The 21,637-nt window shown below is 41.9% G+C and overlaps 1 protein-coding gene across 2 annotated transcripts in view; it reads right to left on the reverse strand.

Moving 5' to 3' along the window:
* Positions 1–21,637, reverse strand: part of LOC125897082 (forkhead box protein N3-like) — a 101,104-nt gene that overhangs the window by 52,686 nt on the left and 26,781 nt on the right. For both annotated transcript variants that reach the window (XM_049590144.1, XM_049590145.1), the window contains exon 2: positions 1,554–2,153. In XM_049590144.1, the coding sequence (XP_049446101.1) occupies positions 1,554–2,135 (582 nt within the window). In that variant the 5' untranslated portion in view covers positions 2,136–2,153. The remainder of the gene's footprint in view (positions 1–1,553; positions 2,154–21,637) is intronic.

The following is a 21,637-nucleotide window of genomic DNA, read 5'->3' on the forward strand; positions in this document are numbered from 1 at the left end:
ATAATCACAATATCATTTTTTTCATATTGTGAAGCAATAATATTATAGTATATTATACTAATGTTCGTCTTTTAAAGTGTATGCCCTGTTTTCTTTTTTTTGTCATTTTGTTTTGTTTGTTTCTGTGTTTTTTTTTTGTGGTTTGTTGTAATTTAAGTAGCCTTGTGTAACATCTTGGCCAAGAGACCGCAGATGAAAAAAAACCTTTCTGGCTAATCTTGGCATTTTAATACCATGTGTATTTATTTATTTGCACTGTCCCTGCTTAAATAAACTAAACTAAACTAAAACTTTGGTTTGATTACATCAAAACAATTAGACATTTATGGAAATGACAGGATCATGAAGATGAGTACATCCTTTGTTTCACACTGGCCTAGTTGTGCAACAAATATTTTATCAGGATTTTATTTAATCTTTAAAGGGTTCATGTGTATTTAGAAATTCAGATCCAACAGCTCCTTTACTGTGTGAGATAATAGCTTAATTGCTGTGATAATTACAACTGATTAATAAGTAAATACGCTGTACATGAAAACTGGCCCTCTGTTTAGTGACGACTGATCCTCAGTTTCCACATTTGCTGCTCAGTAACATTAAAGACGTATTTCACTGCCTGAAAGACGGTCTTTTCATTAAACTGGGCTGTCTGCAGCATAAAGACACAAATACTTTACACATTCCCTTCATTCAAAGCAAGTCCTCTGCCTCGTGCTGACTTTTTTTATTTCCATGTCATCTCAATATTTGGTATCATAGCAACCAGATGCAACCAGCTGAAAAAACGCAGCACCTGACAGTGCTCTGGTGTTTTTAGCCGGCCGTTTGCAGAAGAGCGGCTGGTGGGAAAAAACGCCGCTGCTTATAAAAGTCACACCAAAGACTGTCCGACCAATGAGAATTTAGAAGGACCAGAACAACTGACCAGAAGGTGTCAGCTCTAAGGAAGACAATTACACAACTTTGGAACAAAATTAGTCCCTGATTCAGACCAAAGGAGACGACTCTAGGTGTGAAAGCCCCTAACAAACTATCCACTCACTGTCTTTTGAAATATTTGAACAATACAGAGTAACATTTCTTCCTGCACAAAAGTCAGTTACATTCTTGAATTCCACTTTGTCTGAATCACATTCATGACTACAGCAGATAAAATGTAAAAATGAGTGGCCTGCTAATAGCAGAATTCTGCCCTTTACTTTAAGGGGATGGTTTGGACACATTTAGGTCACAGGACATTTTTAAGTGGTGCCTCTGGACCAAACCCCTTGTGAGACATAATACAACACTACGTGATACGTTTCACCACAGTGGTGAAATGAAAATAAGTTATAAAAGCATTCATGTTTAATGCTGCATTAAAACAAGCAGCCATACAAGGACATTTAATGTTCCTGATTAGGTCGGTTAATGTGCTCAGGGAATAATAAATCAACTGGAAAAGAACTGGAGCATGTTTTTGATAACCAAAAACCAAACAGTAGAAGTCAATACCCGGCCCTTTGTTTTTGGTAAAGTATATATAATCCAATACAGAGTGCTGGTGTCTTTACCTGGCTCCTGTCTTTATCCACCTTCTTGAAGCACTTGTTGAGCGACAGATTGTGGCGCACTGAGTTCTTCCAGCCAGTGGGAGCACTTGCAAAGTAAGGGAAGTGCTCCAGGATCCAGCCGTAGATATCCTTCACCGGCAGCCGCTTGTTCGGCGCGTCCTCGATAGCCATGAAGATCAGGCAGCTGAAGGAGTACGGCGGTTTCCTGTTTGCCCCCGCTGCTAGGTCATACGCCGAGTGGGCATCGCCGAGCAGGGGGTCATCCGGGGATGGAGACGAGGAGGAGGGTGACCGCGGGTGCTGACCGTCGGGGTCCTGCAGGGGGGAGACGCTACGCAGCCCCGAGTGGCTGAAGCTGTTGAGGAGGTCGGTGCTCTCGTGGAGCCAGGAGAGGCTGGTCAGCTCCTCGTCCTCGGCCTTGGAGAAGGAGGCGGACAGGGACAGGGAGAGGTCGGCCGCCTCCGCCTCGGATGCTGCTGTGGCGGCGTCCCCCTGCCGATACGGTGGGCTCATACCCTGCGAGGCACTGGCTCCACTACTGGGGCTCTGGGCCTTCTTACTGGGGGGCATGGTGGGTCCCATCCAGCCCAGGGCTCACTCCTGCAGAGAGAAGAGGAAGAGGAGGAAGGAGGGAGGGAGGGAGAGAAAAAGGAGAAAACGAGGTCAGCTTGTAAAATTCACTTGGCTTCTCACATAAAGCCTCAATTTTTGTTAAAGGCCAAAGGGTGGAGACACGCAACAAGATTCTGACCACATTCCCAATTAGGCTGTGTGTGAGATCTGAGGGGAAAAGTATACATCATCATTTTTCTCTGGGGCTTTCTCTCCAGTTCTGACTGGGACGGCAAATTTAGTGCTTCACTGGTTGAGGAAATCTTGCCTTTTTCAACTACCCTCTAATTACTATCGTACCAGCAAAGTATTGACATTACACGGGGGTGCTGTCATAACATATGAACACTGTTAAAGGTCTAATAGTTGTAGGGTCACAGAGGTGACTCCGGTGCTTTGACGTCTCTACAGCAGGAGAACATATTCAAGGTTGGAACTGTGAATCAGCGCAGAATAAACTTCAATTGCTGGATTTAGAGCATTGCAAAGAGTCAAGTGTCCAGTGGTCAGACTTTTGTCTGTCATACATTAGAAGACTGAAAAGAGTTTGAAAAGCTAAAGTCTGGACCTTCTCACATGTAAAGACTACAACCCTCTTTACACTGCCTGCTCAAGGCAGGATTTTCGTGCCGTTGAACCGCCTCGCTGTTCTTTATCAAAGGTTTGATCATGGAATTGGGGGACAGAGTTGTCTCGCCTCGAATTCAGCAGTGGAGGTAGTAACAGCGCCTAATGAACGTCTTTGATAAGGTGGCAGCCAGCAGCACAACATGGATGTGAAGTTTTGATGACGTGTTATACATGCGTCCCACTGCTGTGAAGTTTAAAAGCAACTAGTGGCTGTTAGCAGCTAATTCAAAGAAGAAGAACAGCGGGCAAAAATGTCATGAAATTGGAAAAACAATTAGGTCTGGTAGCTCCTACACTTAAGACCAGAGGACGAGGTCAGTCGCCATATAACGGAGGCGGTAAATGATTGTTGTTGTTTATAAAGCGCTGCCAATGCATATATTATATGTCATGCAACGCTGTTGTGTTTAACATCACGCCTGTGGCACCTCTTTCGCTCCCTAGATGCCAGCATGCTGTCTAAATCACACACTCGAGCGGCACAATGCCGCCTTTGTTTGGTTCTGTGTAAAAAAATATTTTAACAATTCCTTACATGTCTGCAAAACACTTAACTCCAGAAACACAAGGTAAAGACGTCATATGTCGACAGTGTTCTGATCAAGGACAAACTGTATTTGTTTACAAACTTTTGGATTTCGTCGCCTCTGTTGGTTAGCTGCGCTATTTTAATGTAAGGAGACAGTGGGATTGAGAGGTGAACTGTTTCAGAAGTTAAGATTTCACACCACAAGAAGTACAGGTTGGTGGATCAGATACAAATTAAACACTGATTCTTGTTCACTCCACAACTCCACCAGTTTCTCCTCCTTTTCCACAGAACAAGAGAATCAAGACTTGTTCACCTTGCACCTTTCAAGTGTCCCCTCCAAGTTTCCTGTCTCCCAGGTTTGATGTTTCCTGTATGGCGCTGCAGAGAGTGCAGCTATTGGTTGTTGACAATGTTCATGTTATTGAACTATCTGCATGAGCAAGAGATTTTGACTGGATGTCAAGATGAGAGACAAAACGATTAAGATCAAGGACGAATGACTCCATTCCGATCTGCGCTGACCCAAATGCTTCGAAGCTTCAACATTGCCATGGTAATCAACATCTAAATATTCCAATGCATCTTGTTTTGTTTTTATCCCAGTAAACTGACAGAGGAAACTTAAAGTAGGTGGCCAGCGTCCTTAGCAAAGCTTCAAACGATTAAACTGGCTGTCCAACAAAGAAAAGGAACAGGTGAGATGAATTGCGGAGAGTTATCTGCGGCTGTGGTAAAGCGCTTGCTTTCCATCTAGTGACATGGCTCGACATGCAGCGTTTGATTTATTAAGAACTTACAGAAATATTCCATGCAACTGTCCACCTTGCACCTTCTCTTCCCACTCTCTATCACACACACAGAGGTGGCAAGTCCTACTAAAGTTGGGTTGGGTTTGGATGGTTGATTAGTGTATATGAATATGATTGATTACTACCACCCCCCCAAGGTCCTGTCGCATTACGTCGAAGCTTTGAATATTTGAAGGTAATTATCCCTGAAGCTCTGAAGCCCCAAAAGTGGTATTCCGGACAGCCCTAATTCCGACACTGGAGAATTGTCTGTGACAGTGAAACTGCTTGAAAAGTCATTTGGTGTGAGGCGTGCATTAGTCCCACAGCATCTGTGACCAGAGGTGATCATGATCGGGACATCTGCCAAGAAAAGAAAGAAACAACTCAGAGTGTGACTTCAAATCCACCCCTATTCTAATCAGACCGTAATTCTCCCAACATAAGAGCAATGCCGTGCTCGTTAGACGCGGGCAGAGTGTGGTAATTGAAGGGGAGCGGGTCTGAGCATCACACCACAATCAGAAGGCTCACAAACCAGGCCTTTGATTGTCCTCTAGCACAGACAGCTGTGGGAAGGACCCGGGCAGCAGCGGCTGCAGCTAAATGTAATCTGCTCCACTCACCCTGTGAACATGTTTCAGAGTCTGGACACAAATACACACACACACATCCCCCTCGCTAGGATGAACACGTGCTCACACACACACACACACACACACACACACACACACACACACACACACTTACAGGCACACATACAAAGTGAAAATGAGAACCTATATTTGCATGCACACACAAATTCTGCAAGTCCAGACTGCAGTTGCAAAACTATAAGCGTGCACACAAACATGGATGAATACACACACACACACACACACACACCCACACATACACACACACACCAGAGAGCAGCGCCATTAGGACATGGGGATTAAATCCAGATATGTTCTGGCTGGCCCCTGTGTGCTGCGATCGCTCTCTAATCCAAGGTGATCATCGGCCGATCTGTCCCCTCACTCTGCGTGATTGACTGACAGCTGTCACCCATGGCAACCCGCTGTGCCGTGACAACTGTCAGCTCGCTACAGCTCCAGTCGCCGTGTCACCATGGCAACAGAGCAAAACAACTCCTCTCTGGTTTTCTTTTCCCCGTTCTCTTCTCTGTGTGTATGTCGCTCCTCCACCTCTCCACCACCCTCTCTCTCTCTCTCTCTCTCTCCCAGCAGCGCTGCTAACTTAGGGACTGTTCTTTATTTATCAGAGGAGGGGGGAGGCTGGGGTCTGACTTATTCTTCTTCTTCTTCTTCTTTCTTTCTTTTTTTTTTTTTTTTAAATTTTGACCCTCCCTGAAGCTACAAACATTTTTTGTTTTTGTTTGAGTCTCCCTGAGTCACTATGAGAAAATTACTAATTAGATTTTAATAACTTACCCCTTGATGTTTGAAAGGGTAAGATGGAGGAAGATGCCCCTTCCCCCTTAATTTCTCCCTTAACCAACATATGGCATGAAACATACTCTCAGTAGATGAACTGAATGGTTATAATGAATTGTGACATTTCTTCTGAACTGCAGCATTCTTGAGATTAACTCCACCCTAATTTAGGATTAACTGATGTAATTTTTTGTCACTGGAAAATAGTGATCTATGCATTTATATTAAGTTGCACATGAACAGCTTTGATATATATACACATGATGATGACGGGGGTTTGCAATGAGAGTCATTCAATTTATTTTATAAGAAAGAAAGAAAGAAAGAACTTTTTTCCCCTTAGCAAAGGGGCATCCTGCCTCAAAATATTATTTAGTTAGATTATCTAGTATATACACATATATGATATTTAATAGCTCATGTCTACATATTAGAGTAGTATTGTAGTTTTAACAGCTTGCTAGCATTACTAGCTAGCTCACTAGCAATTATTAGCATTGCTATCGAGCTAGAATTAGCCAACATATTTAGTAAGCATCCAAATCAATCAGCCTGAAGGAAAAGCTAAAAGGTCTGTAATCCATGATTGGATCAGGATTTGGATTTTGGTTCATTTTATTTAGTGACACGTCCAAGGACTGTGGGAAATGTGTAAATCCAATGATAATTTCTGTTTTTACAGATTCTGACTAGAAAAAATGGCATGTTTGTGGTAAAAAAAAAAAATCTACATAATCAATCTCAATATTTTGAAATCTCCTCTAAACTACTGTAGAGTACTAAAATGCAAAATGATGAATTAGGCTACAGTTACAATAAAGGTAAATAAAGTACAGTTAAATAAAATACTGGTATAACAAAGTTAAATAAAGTATTGTTACAATAAATTTAGATAAAATATTGTTATCTTTAAATACATCAAAGCTGAACCACTGGTGCTTTTATTTTGAAGCCCCTGGCTCAATCTCAGGCCGCACATGTTGATGTTTTTGTCGTAAACTTAAAACCTGAGGTTAAAAGTTGTTGTTAGCAGCTAGCAGAAAGTTCAACTGTCACCGCTGCGTCTTTAAATGTGAGTTTATTCTCTGTAAGCTGAAACAAACAAACAGCTCTACAGTTCAAATATTAATGATATCTGCAGGTCGCAGTGGTGCTCCATGGTCACAAATGCAAGTAGCGTCCTGCCGCCCTGCAGATAAGACACGCTACACCTGCTCCACACTGTCGCTCAGGAGTGTGTCTTCGTGTGTGTGAGACGGAGAGAGCCATGTCCGTGGCATAACAAAATGACGTGACAATCTATACTCATTGCGATAAAGTCATTTTATACATCCCACAAGGAACAAGCTGCGATACATCGAGTATATTTGACACATCGCCCACCCTTAGGTAAAATAAAGACAAAATACAGCCAGAATAAAAAACTCAAGTCCCTCCTCAGTGCTTAAAAAACTATTTGACATGCCTCCCCCTTTTTGCACCACTTCCTCCCCCCTCATAAATACCGAACAGTCCCTTAGCGGTGTTGATAGGCTGTAGTGGAAGGACTGAGCTAAATATAGAAATGTGATGTATAGCTGCTGTTGCTCAGCGTATAGTCGGACAGCCTATAGTCACCCTCGCTGCTCCTTCTGCGGCGCAGAGAGACGCTCGGCGGAGCTGCATGGCTTTGATCTCCTCTCCTCTCCTCTCTTTTCACTCCTCACACTTCCTGACAGCACACGCGCTCATTCAACAAGCTGTACCTGTCTGAGGTACGCCGTTGTTGCACCAATATTGACATTGAGCGTAATGAATTCAAATTGGCCCCGGTGACGATAAGCTGAAAATAGTGAGCGCGTAATCAAAAGGATGGGCGAGGTGGAAAGGGTGTTTGACAGGCTTTTCAAGGTGTGTGTGTCTCTTTGTATGTTTATGCGTGTTTGACAGGCTTGTCACTGTGTGTGTGTGTGTGTGTGTGTGTGTGTGTGTGTGTGTGTGAGGAAGGAAGTAAGGGCATTGTAGTGACATTGTTCCTGGTAGGAGTCCACTGGAATGCAGAGATGGGCTCTGATGATGCTCTCTTTCTCTCCATCTCCTCTTCCTCCTCCTTGTTATGTTGCCATAGCGGCAAGGGGGCCATGAAACATTACGGCTGACAGTAAAGTCATCTCATTTTACTGTTGCTATGACAACAAACTCCTCACTGTTGGTTGGGGCCAGTGCGAGCTGCCGCCCAAGCCTCGTGCCTGAGTGTGTGTGTGTGTGTGTGTGTGTGTGTGTCAGTGTGTGTTTGTGCCACCACGTCTCCCATGGGCTCTCATAAAGCTTAACGCACTTGCTCAGCTCTAAACAAACTTTCATGCAACTTCTACAGCGGCCCCTCAGGACCGACTGCTAAAGGACAAAGGCAGATATCGCTCAAGTTCAGACTAAATGATGGCTGCTGTGTGAGCGTGTGTGTGTGTGTGTGAGTGTGTGTGTGTGAGAAGCATCCTCACATTTGTTTGACAGATGGGACTGTGCTATTCTCTCTGTCTTCTTCATTCTCTGGATCTCTTTTGTGTTTGCATGCTTTGTTTTGATTTGTGTTTGTCTCTGTTTGGCATGTCCACATTTGGCTTAGTGTGTGCATGTGTTTTTTTTGTTTTTTTTTTGTGCCTCTCACGTTTGTGTGTGTTTGCATCGGACTGTAAGCACACTCTCTGACTATCTGTCAATAAGTACTCTCTACATTTAAGTGTCTGTGCGCACCACAGGGTTCCCACTTATATTCACGGACAAAATCTTCCATGACTTTTCAAGGACCCGTAATCATTTTCCACTTGCCCAACATTTTTCAGACTCTATTCAAACATAATTTCAGGTAGCTGGTATACATGAAGGGACCCTGCTGGCACCAGGGGTCTCATTTATAAAAGTGCATAAGATCCATGCTCAAAATGTGCGTGGCATGTGCTAAAAAAATATTGACAATTTCTACAATCAGGCCTTCGCCTCACCATCTGCGTCGCCAATTTCCCGTGTCCCAGGTGCTCACAAGCATGGGTGATTCCCACTAAGTCTGGTTTTGTAGATCACAACTTTTGCGTGAGGTCTTGTTTTGTGCGTACGCAATGTTTATAAATGAGACCCCAGATGTCAAACTGGCATCAGAAAGACGTTGGACTCTTAGGTCAGGCAGATGTTACATTGTGGCTGGAATGAAAATCAAGCTAAACATTTTAAATGTCTATGACTTAAGAATTCCATGTTGTGGGGATGTTACGACATTTTGCAGATGTTTGGTTTTGTTCTCTGTACCTAATGACTAAATGTCGGTATTCTACATCAAGATGACGCTGGCATGAGATGTTTGGAAGATGTTCGATTATGCTAACTAACAACACAACTTAAAACCAACAAAATATCTGCGCCACCTGTTGTCAGTATTCTACATCAGTTGACGTTAGCATTAGATGTTGTCCTGACATTGAATTTTGGTCACCTGATGTCACAACCTACATTCAACCAAATATCAACATCTAAAAACACATAAGAAACGTATGTGATGGTAAACAAAACATCATGCATCAACGTATATTAGAGCTAAGTTACGTCGTCAGCTACAGAAAATAAATCTGCCGGTAAGTTAAATTATGTGGAAAGATATAAGTGTGAGACTACTGTAACAATTTCATGACACACTAAAATCCCAGGGTTTCCCACACATTCATTCCTTTGTGTTGGCCTGCAAGGATTAAAATATCTGCCTAATTTCTATCTTTCGAGCTGGGCCGCTCATTAAGAGCGCTAAACTGTTGGTTATATATATGTCACCACACTATCAGAGTGCAGAACGCACTCTGGGCAGAGACGGAGCAGCAGGACGTGAAGCGCATTGAAAGTAAAACTTTACCATTCATTCTGCTGGGTCCAAAAGTTCGCTTTCACTCGCAGCAGCTGCTCCTCTCATCCATCAATCTGATTTTAAGATTATTATTACCATTTTTTGCCTTTATTGGACAGGATAGTCTAGGAATGAGAGGGGAAGAGAGGGGATGACATGCAGCAAAGGGCTGCAAGCCAGAATTAAACCCGAGGTGCAAGTCAAGGACAGTGCCTTCGCATATGGTACACCTGCACTACCCACTTAGCCATCGGGCACCAATCCATTGTTCTGATCTGATCTGCTCTGAAGTGATTGACAGATCAATTATCCACCCTGCGGACAATTCCTGTTAAAGAAAACAAAGAACCACCTGCGCTGCGTTCACGGACCTACAAAAACATCTGAATTTAGAGACAGGGCACAGACTGATACAAAGGGTCACACTCGCATTTAAAAGTAAAAATAAAATAAAATAATAAAAAAATTATAAAAAATAATTAGCAACAGAAATAAAAATTAAAATAAAATAAAATAAAAAAGTAGTTTGCTGTCATTGTCCCCCCCACCCTTCATCATCACCTACTGCCACACACACTTTAATTCTGTGGGAAACACTCAATTCCAAGACTTTTCCAAAACTTTCAATGATTTTTACTATTTCTATGACTTTTCCAGGCCTGGAAAATGTGACTGTGAAATTCCATGACTTTTTACAGGTTTTACATCACCGTGGAAACCATGAAATCAGTGCGGCTTAAGGCAACTGTAATCTGTACAGTCTCTTGATGTGGTCCGGCACCACGCCGGCTCTGTTTGCACTCTGCACCCTGAAAACATGGACTTAAAAAGACACCACTCAATTAGAATAAATGGCTTTCTCCGTTTGAAAACACTGTTCTCTAACACTTAGAGGTTGGTGGTACACTTAAGTCAGATTGTTTCTATTATTATGCCCGCCATGAATATAGGTTTCATAAGACTCTGACAGGTAACAAAGGCTGGAAATTACCACGGCAACTGTGTTGAACACTCAGACTTCCTCCGACTCCACAAGTGAAACAGCTCTGATATTATTATACATGACAGCAGAAAACTATAATGTACAACAAATCTGAAAATTAGATTAAGTGATTTACTCAGCAAATAACAAAACAAATTTTCAGTTTTCAACGTCTCAAACGTGAATATTTTTGCCGTTTTAAATTGTAATTAATTTTTGTTTGGACAAATCAGTCAATCTGAATAAGTAACATCGGGCTGTGGGAACTTGTCACAGCCATTTTTTTACCATTATTTTACTTCTGAAATTACGTTTTTCCAGAACTTTTCAACCCCACCTTACTGCCACAAAAAAAGTGTGCACTGAAATAAGGCTGCAGCGGTTTAACATGAATTTATATACTGTGGAATCAAAATTGATCTTACTGTATTCTCTTGCATATCATTGGTATTGAAGCAATAAAAAAAAAAAAAAAAAAAGGAGGGAGAATCTCACCTTCATACATGCATTTAGTTTCCTCCTCGGCTGCCTGTCAGACTGTTAAACATACTGTATCAATTGTAACAAAGCATCTGTTCAACCTGTTTTATTTTTATTTATTTTGTTTTATTTACTTTGTTTAATTTAATTTAGTTTAATTTAATTTAATTTAATTTAATTTAATTTATTTATTTATTTATTTATTTTATTTTATTTTATTTTATTTTATTTTTATGTTTATTTTTATTTTACTTTTTTTTGTTACTTTGTTTAATTTAATTTAATTTTATTTCGTTTTATTTTTGGGCCATTTTCCAACTTATAAAACACAAATACACAGGTAGATAAACAATAAATAAACACTGAGTTAATACTTTCGTTGTGTAGGCTGAAGCCTGAGCTTATTACACCTACAGAAACGTAGTATTTTCATCTGGTGCCTGGGCTGTTCAACCATATTATATGGTCTCCATCTGCAGATGGAGTTTGCAGTTGTCATGGCGACAGATCTGTTGACATCATGCTCTTATGTTTTTATCCACAGCACAAAGTGTTGGCTCGAAACTTAAAGGAATAATTCAATATTTCGGTAAATGCTCATTGCTGACGTCTTTCAGAGAGTAAGATGAGAAGAGTGATAGCACTCTCATGTCTGTACTGTATCAAACCACAACCAGCAGCCAGTTGGCTTAGCAGAGTCTCCTCTGGTTGCCTGGCAACCTCACAATGAGGACAAGACAGGGAGTGACTGCACCTGCCGGAGAAACACTCCGCACCATAACCATCTATAAAACCACAACTTTCTTTTACACTTGATTTTTGTACCAATAAACAAACCAGATATAATGTGTTAATCAGTGAGCTGCAGAGGCGCTCTTTGTAAGGCTGGGCTTCATGAAGAAAATCAAATGTCACAATGGTTTTGAGCAAAAACCTCGATGTTGTAGGGTTCACTTTTAGTGTTTTCACAATGAGACTTTTCTAATCAGTAATGTGGACGTAATGCTAGAACAGTCTGGTGAGTTCACAAAATGACATAATTTTAATGTTCAGCAGCCTTTAAAACAGAAAAGACAAATCTAAGCTGATATGTAGTCTCATATCAGGATGAGGATAAAATATCCATTTTATTGCCCAGCCCTAGCTGGTAGGCAGATATTGCTAACCTCAGACTGAGTCAAGCGAGCTGTTTCTCCATGTTTCAAGCCTTTATGCTAAACTAAGCTAACACTCTCCTGGCTCTACTTTAATATTTAATGTTGTATTGACACTTTTGCTTCGCACAACAATTTGCGCGAGTAAATTGCATGTAAAGTCAATGTACAGACACGTTAAGAAGCAAATTCTCGGTTGGTGGAGCAATGGACACGATGGATGTGAAGTGAATGATGCAAGATATGTGAATTAAGCAGCATGAATTAAGCAAGTAGTGCAATTTTGCGTTATACGCTTGCGGCGGCACTTGACTCATGTCAATGACACCGCCAGTGTGTTTTGGCCTATACAGTTGGCGTGTAGCTGAGTGTAGTTTGGTAGAAAGAAAATAGTTTCTACATGAAACTGCTCACAACAGTCTGTGAACTATCTTGAGTAACCAGGTCACGATTTCTGGAAAGAGACATTGATGTTGAGTTTTTCAAAAGTATTTTTTTGGCTCTTTGAGCACCACAAACCGAGTGCCATCTAGTTCCATTACATTAGATAGATAGACAGAAAGACATCTCTACGGTCGATACCTCCAACACTTGACAATTCACAGCAAAGCAATCACCCAGTACCAAACCTGCAAATAAAATTAAGACATAATATCATCAGCAAATCACCCTTTTGGCAGGTCAGTAACCGGGTACTCAATCCAATGCAGAACTCAGAAGTCTGTTGTTTTCGTCAAAAAAAGGTCCGAAACTTTCGTCAGGTTCAATTTTCTACGTTTCATGCATCCTTCAGAAGCCTTTAGAGACGTCTGACCAAGAATCAGTGAAGAAAATGTGGCGGCGGGACACAGCAACGACAAGACAGAGTAACAGAGCGCAGTCATTTCATCCACTGAAAGAATTTTTACGAAAAAAATAGATTTTTTTTTTTTACACCAAATAGAACAATATAACACATCAGAATCAGTGTGCAAAGGCCTTTGTGCAACTATATTAAGATTGCACCACAATTTTCACCACAATAATCTAAAGAAGTAAACCAGCTAAATCTGAGCTGCATTTATCTTTTTGCTGAGGCTATGTTTATCACTGCATGTCTGACAACATATTGACGAACCTAAAGGTCCTCGTTGCAGCTGTATCGAGCCTCAGCTGACAGCAGTGTGCCATTAAAAGAAAAACATTTTTAAAATCAATACACTCTGTTGTCGTCTGCATAAAACAATGAAGGAATAAGACACAGTGTTGTTACAGATTTAAGAGCTAACTGTGCACCAGTCAACATGATCCAACCACAGATACTTCTTTAGCTATCAACACTCAAATTTAAATCCACTGAGACGCTTTGTGTTTTTTAGGATTTGAAGGTGACCAAAATGGATGAGTTCAAAGTGACCCCGCTGACCTCTGACCAGCTGAAGCTCTCTGAAGCCTTTGAAGCAGAGGCCAGCAGTGTTTACACGGAGGGGAGAAGGTTAACAAAGCCCTCCGAGAGCCGAGAGGGTGCGGGCTAATTCATGTGCTCTAATTGACAGTGTAACCATCTTACACCGCATTCATGCTGCCGCAGATACCCATCTAAATCACATGCCACATTTACGTAATCCTCAGAAGATCTTCATTCCCTGTCGGCAGCTTCTTCTGTCTGACTTGCGGCCGTGTTTTTTTGTGAGCCGCAGCCAGAGGAAACATTTCAATAAAGCACTTCTTTTCACTGTCTTGTGCTGGAGCCTGCCGCAATATTAGCCAAACTGACTTTCAGAGAAATCCCCAAGTCATCAAGTTACAGAACCCCACAAACCACATCAATGCAGAAATATTAAAATAAAACCAAGATAGGCTTATGACATGCTGTCAGCAGTGCGTTTATGCTCGGCTCTGGGCCCCGGCGGACTGAAGCGACTATTACAACTTTGTCAGTTTGATCGTGGCTCATGACATATGTTGCATGTCACATCCTCCTGCTCCTCGCCTTCCTGTCAGTCTTCACTATACAGCCCAATAAAGCCAGTGCCATGAAAATAATCCCCCTACCCCAGAATGGAGTAGTAATAGTAGTGTAGGAGATAGCGGCGAAGAATGCAATAGTAGCTGGTAGGAGTTATTACTTTGCAGAGGGGTGAGCTGAACCTTGTGGCTCCTCTGGCCACAGTGATAAAGCAGAGAGTCAGATGCACCGAGGCAAAACTAATCTGGAGTTTTGATGACAAAAGGACGACCTTTATCCCTCCTACACATTCGCTGGATGGATGGAAGGGGAGAGCAAGACCAACAGAGAGAAGGAGAAAATGAGAACTCTCTCAGAGACTGGAAAATAATAACTTCTGCTACATATATGTCAACACCGGTTGGAGGAAGCCTTGTGATGTTCTCCATTTTCAGCCCATGAAATCATTTCCACCCCCCCTCTCCGTCTGTATTTCCTGCTTTTCCCTAACGACAAATGTCAGGATTCCAGAGGGCTTTAAGGAAGCGGAGCAGGACCAATCACATCCTATGAGGTCTGACTGTGTCTTCCGTTCATACAAAGAGTTATGGAATAGAGGTCAGAGGTCAGGATGTCCCAGAGGACTGCTCCTGACCCCCTGGTCCTCACTGCAGCTCTCGGCTGCCTGGCAACTCACACAGTCACACACGCTCATATTAACATGCGCACATTCAGACACACAGGCTTTCTTCGCCTTTTTCATCAGAGGACTGATCTGGTCTGTGCAGAGGAGCAGATTCACCATCAGACTATTTTAATCTTTAAAATTCAAACACGAATTTCGCTTAAGATAACCTTTATAACTGACCTTTTAGCCCCGCCCACACCAGTTCTGGTCCCTCACTGACACAACAGTTGCCATATTTAACTTAACACTTGATGTTTTTGTGTGCACTGTGCTGCTGACTGTTTTCTTCTGTACGTAAATGTTTTTAAGGGAAATAATATATGTATTTTTTTTATCCTTTCTTGTTGTGTTGCTTCAGGCTGGGATCAACATTTCATTTTTTTCTGTATGAAATTTCACAAGAAAATGATAATAAACTAAATTTTTAATTACGATTAATTCAATTTATAAAATCTTAATAAACGCACTAATTTTATTTTAATTTTTGCAGAAAATTCCGGTTGTTAAATTAGATTTTTTTTTCACAGATTTAAGTCAGACATATGAACTTCCTGATTTGATCCCATTTCTGACCAAATTTTTAAGGTTGCACAACTAATTTTAGAGTCAGTCCGAATTTCTGTTTCCCTGGGTCTTGTATAGGGGAAGCGAGGACTGATCAGCTGCTCCTGACTGTCTGCCGGACGTTCAGATAAATTTCTGACCTTTTAAAAATTTTTGTCGGTCAGGCTCCTGCACAGTTGAGGCAGAGCAACAAGTTGATTGCCTAACACCCGGGCCACACCGTCCGCGTGAGCAACGCTGCTCAGGCGCAGTTCAGCTCCTGCTTAGCTGCAGATCATCACTGGTTGTTTAGTCGCAGAAAAAACAAACATGAAGCTCTATTAGGAGCTGCACCTTGTCAAAATAAATCCAAACCTGTATGACTGGACCATGTGGGAATTTAATCTGAAAGGACAGACACAGGAAGTGTCCTCATCAGGTTAATTTCCAGGGCTGGTACCTGCGGTTATTCCACAGGCTAGTTAATAACATGTCGGGCAGGAAATCCAAAGTGTGGGATCATTTTGAGAAGGTGAAGGACGAACCCAAGGTGATATGTAAACTCATCTTCATTGGTCGACTACAAACATGACGTATCATCTGAAACATGGAAGTAGCTACATGCCCATTAGCCCACAGCGTCATTAACAGGCGGCTCGCTCAGTGTGTGACGTGCACTTGGAGATAAAATATATATATGTATTCTTAGTTGGGGGCAGCCGTACTAAAATAGTTATTCATTGCTCCTCTATTGTAATAAATATCATCCAAAGGACAAAATCAGACACAGCTGTAATGTAAAGAGCACAAGAAACTTAATTATAGAGGTCCACGTTAAACAGGTAAAGGCCCCTGCAGAGCCTCTCCTGCTACAGCATTAAACATTACACTCTTTGTCTATTGGCAAACCAACTAAGCCGATAATAAGCACATAATATACAGTATATTTAGAGGAACTGAGTCCCAGAACTTTCAAATTGAAAAATGATAGCACAAAACACATCAATGGGGCCACTGCCTCGCCTGCAACAACAGCACTGTACTCTTTTACTGAAATAAAAAAACAGCGGATGTACACACAGTAACGGAGAGGCAAAAGCTCAAAGAGGACACGTGTAATGTATGGTGCAAGAAAATCAAATACTGCCAGTGAATAATTCAAGACGACACACACAGACACACACACACACAGCCTCTGTCCTCCAAAGTAGGCTAACCAACAAAGCAAACAGACATTTGCATCAGGCAAACACAGAGTAAGTTTGGTATGATTCATCAGCAGCCAGCGATCATGAAGTCACGCTCATCCTCGCTCTCTGAGGACGGCAAACAATCAGACTCAGACGTACACACACACACACACACACACGTGCAGATACACAAACTGAGGTTGCAAATGTGGACGCTTGAAGGTGACTTGTGTGTGTGTGTGCAGCCTGGAGGTCCCTCGTGGAGTGCAGGCATAGTGTGTGTGTGGTGGACTGACTGCGACAGTCAGGTCAAGCTTAAAAAAAGCCCAGGCCGAGGGCTGCAGACTTTCATGGTAATGGCCATGACACACCACATGCAATTGCACGTTGGTGCACACTCACTCAGTTACACGCTCGCTCTGTTGCTCATTCGGTCAGTCCTTTATGTCCTCAGTCAGGTCGAGTCAGTGCTCCGTCCTGCTGTGGCGTTCAACATGTGTTAGAGAACATCACCTCTACTAGCAGACGTCAGGAGGGTCAGTTCCTGTTTTGGACTCTAAACTGCTAAAACACACAGATTCGATAAGAAGCTAACAAATCTGTTATTGAATCATCTGTCTCTCCTTCAGCAGAGAGCAATTAATGTACAACACAGTGAAGTCGCAGGCGTCTCATTTGTACCCGGCACTGATCGCTGCTGTTGCCGGTTAAAATGACAAATGTAGCCAAAAGGCCCAAATGAAACTCTCGGCTGTTGTCTAGTTAATGTGCTCTTGCAGGCCGCAGGGTGTACCGTGCTAAAGATCATTTGTTAGAGAAAATAACAGAAGTCTCTAGAACCACTTTATTACTGTGGACTGTGTGTTTGCAGTTCAACAAGACCAGCAGAGCGCCGAGTGTCCTCTTGTGAAACAATGAGCTGATTGCATCACGTCAATTTCAGTGGTCAGAGTCTGCGAGTTAAAGGAACACTTCACCCACAAAATCATCATTTGTACATCAGTTATTGTGACTGTGGTGTTTTAAAGGGTTAGTTCGGATTCACCAAAGTCACACGACTACACTAACTGATCCAGGCAGCAGTAGAGAAGCAGCTCCTTTCTTCTCAATGGAGTCTTGTAAGAGAGCACAGACAAGTTTTACTTTCAGTTCAGTTCAGCGTCAGGAAGTGCTGTCTGTTTGGGAAGTACTGAGCATATGACTGAATAAATAAGACTTGCACTATACTGCTCGAGTTTGGCGAGATTTTTTTAAACTTTTCTAAAAACTGTTGTGAAAACGCAGACAAATATGACCTCAATTCATCAAGTCTGTCCATTTTTGGATTCTTCTTTCACCATAGAGGCATGTGAGAAAAAAAAAATTACTTCACAAATTAAACATAACACAGGGTAATTTATAAATGATCATTTGGGTCAAAGTATGAAACCTTTGTTGTAAACTAGCTTAGCCTAGCTACATTAGCTTGGCTGTATGGAACGGTGCAGGAACGAGTCCTAAAACATGGAAATGAGTTTCTGGTTCCCCCAAGGGTCTCTGAGTCAATGGTTTTTTTTTTAATAGGTCTTAGTCAGATGCCCGAAATAAGGTCTACGTTAAACACAAACTCAAGGTCTTCTGTATTGTACTGTATTTCTCTAACCTCTTGTACTCCACCCCCAATTTGTAATAAAAACGCCTAAAATGACATACCCAAATTAAAATGACTGTAGCCTCTGAACCGCTCTGACTACATGCATGCATGAGGTCTTGCCAGAAAGAAAACTCCCTGAAGTTTCTTGTGAAAGTGTCAGAAACACTCTAGGTGATACACAGACAGAGTAATGGGCCTCTAAAATCAGTAAAAAATTGAAGATTTTGCCTGAAATAAAATAAAAAATGTGTTTCAGGATGAATAACTGTCTGTGGCTTCATCTGAGCAGGTAAATGACACTGTGGGGCTGTAGGCACACTATCAATGAACATTTGATTCAAATTTGAAGAAGACTGCTCAAAGTATGACCATTCTACAGAGTTTTATCCATGAAAAGATCCAGGCGGAGCTCCAAATGACAAGTCGGTTTCAAAACAGTACTATCAGTGATCAAACAACACTCAGCCAGCTTCAAACATTGTATCTTATTGAAATCAGGTGTGATTATGATAGCTGATGTTGTTTATGACACAGAAACACCATAAAATATCACCAAATAAAGCTATATGAAACGTGAAAGTTAGGATCCCACTTTCTAGACGGTATATCTCAGCCAAAAATAGTGGTAGGAGTGAGACCTCTTACCTTTTATAAAAGATCTAAGTCTCCACTTACAGCTCCGCATAAGCTCTCGAGTAATCCTTTAACTTTTACCTTCGAAAAACAGCATGACATGACTTGTCACCACTCATCGCGATTGTGGACTTTGTGCATTTAGGCTGCTCTGGTGGGAAATACATAATAAATAAAACAAAAACGATGTTATTTTTGAAAAGTCGAGAGCTTCCTGAATCCAGCAATACCAAACATCACATGGTTTGATGACATAGTGCGCCTGGGAGATACCATTTAACAGAGGAGGGGGGGAGCAAGGATGTCGGCGTCCTGGCGGAGTTAGAGAGGCAAAAGGGCATTGCCACTTTTGACTGGATTTGTATATTTGTGTGTTTGCTCTATTTGAGCTGCTCTTTTATTTATTTTCTGACTTAACTGAACGTGTTTATTTTATATTTTTATATTTTTTAACTAAGTTGACGAAGAGAGACGCACAAGAATTCCAATGTGCCTGTACTGTAACATACCTGTGCAAATGACAATAAACTCTATTCTATTCTGATATTTTGTTTACGACAACCCGCAAGTTAACTTTGAAGCTTTTATGTGTCATAAAAAGTTGTAAGTGACCTTCATGCCTGCATGAGGTCCTATGGTATAACGCTAGTTCTTTTTACTGCAATTCATCTCCATTTCAAAAACCATGAAGGTGGTGTATCATAATTTTTGCTTGCTACAGATCTTCTTTTCTGCAATATTCCAAAAGCTGACACAAAAATCCCGCCGAGGGAACCATGGCAACGCTAACTTCCACGTTGGCCCACAAAAAAAATGTCATCCAAGCACCACTCTATACTGGGCTGAAGTGGCCGACCGTACCACACCAGTATCATGGATTTTGGACCTTGGGTTGGATGATCGTCAAGTGCGGAGGAGGAAGTTGAGAACATTAAGAGATCAGTGAACTTCATGTGAGGAGAGATCGCAGGTATCTCAACACAAAAACTCATTTCATGCTGACTAAGGGCAGACTGGATGCACAGTAGCTCACTATTGCCTCTGACAGTACAAGTGGTATTACAAGACAGGATAGGCCGAGGCTAACTAGTTAGCATGCCAATTTCAGTCAGTATCTCTGCAACATGATACACAGACGTCTTCAAGAACTATGTCAAAACTGTCTTCACATTCTGTTGGTCAGTTGCTTTTTATGAATGTTCAACAATCAATGCATTTGATAACTGACTTATCAGTTTAAGGATTATTTTTTTAAGAATAAAGGGTAAACTTCTTTTGACCCCAGCTTCTTACATGTGCATATTTTCTGGTTTCTTTCCTCCTCTATGACAACACAATAAATATCTTTGGGTTGTGGACAAAACAAGACATTTGAGAATGTCATCTTGGGCTTTATCACCACTTTTTGACAGATTTTGTTGATTAATCAAGAAAATGATTGACAGATTAAACAATGAATTAAAATAATTGTTAGTTGCAGTCCTTATTTAAACTCATTCAGACCATATCCTACACACTGCACCTTTAAAGTAGCTTATCAGTTTAGTAGTTCTGAATTGGGACCAGCAGTAGTTAAAGTAAATGTCAGACAAGGTGTGCATGTTCTACACCTGTTATATGTTATTTTTTAACTTTAGTAACTCAGACATGTTGAAAGCTGAACCTGAAAGAAACTGTGATGCCAACAAGAAGAGTAACACTGATGAAAAGATAACACTCACTCTCACTGTTACCACCTTCTGGTCCTCTCCTCCCTCCCTCGCTCCCTCTAAGGCCTCCCTGTCTTTTCTCTCTGACAGTGAGCAGGTCCCTGTTGGCGCTCTGTGCTCTTTTACAATATTGTGGGAAAGGAGGGAGAGAAAGAGAGAGGGAGACTGCCAGAAACACTATACGATATCAAAGCGGCCAGTGCACAGCCAACAGAGCTTTGATAGCGGGCAGGGAGGGGTGCGGGTCAGGAAAACGCGAGGAGAACGGCTCGGTGAACTGTTTAAAGAGGGGAGCATGATCTATCGGGATCCCCACATTGAGGGGAGAGTGGGGTGGATGAAGCTTTGAGGTGGTGAGTGTTTTTCGGGCTGGATGTCCTGCAGTCAGAAAGGAAGAAAAAAAATGAAGCAGGGCTCCCTCTCTGTGTCTGTCTGTCTCCCTCTTTCTCTTCCCCCTCTGGCTTTTCCACTTATCTTTAACAAACAGCAGCTCAGGCTCTCAGCCACTGGCCGACAGTTTGTCCCGACAACAAAAAACCATGGCAACAACCACTGGAAGAGCCTGTCCGGTTCCAAAGGTCCGCCCTCTCTGGCTCCTCCGACTCGCTCTGCTCTTTGAGCCCTGTGCAAATTTGGCTGAAATGCTAGATTGGAATCAATAAGCAAATGAGCTGAAACTTGGTGAGGGAAGTTTGTGATCTAGAAATGTTTGGTCGAGAGGGCGTATCAAGAGTTCATTAGATCATCTTTGGCAGAGACAGGCAGCTGGAGCGCAGGGGGATAAAAAAGTGTCCAGGTTGAGATGAGAAAGCGGAATTTGAAAAAGCGAAAAGGGAAGGACAGGGGAGTGAGGCAGCAGTTTGTCAGGAGCCTATACAGTCCTATCCGGCCTGCCTTTGCTGACGATACTTACACAGCTTCTGCTGATGATACAACTCTGCTTACATCCTTCACTCCTCCCTCCCACTCCTACAAGCTGTTTTTAACACTGCACAAGATACCTTATGTCAACTGAAACGTGTTCTGAATGCTGACAAAACAAAAATTCAGACTGTTTACAAACTCAAAACAGGCCAAAAAAAGGAAAAGTGATATGAGGAGTCACACCAGTGTGGGACTTTGAGATGCTTTTCTCTTCATAGGGATGTTTCAGCCCCTCGCTGAGAAGTTAATATGCATGTTTTATCCAGTTTAATAATGCATCACATGCAGAATATATTTACTACTGACCAGATTCAAAGGATACCAGTCTTTTCTTAATTTATCTGAATATCTGCAC

The sequence above is a fragment of the Epinephelus fuscoguttatus genome, linkage group LG11, assembly GCF_011397635.1.
Source record: "Epinephelus fuscoguttatus linkage group LG11, E.fuscoguttatus.final_Chr_v1".
Taxonomy (NCBI): domain Eukaryota; kingdom Metazoa; phylum Chordata; class Actinopteri; order Perciformes; family Serranidae; genus Epinephelus; species Epinephelus fuscoguttatus.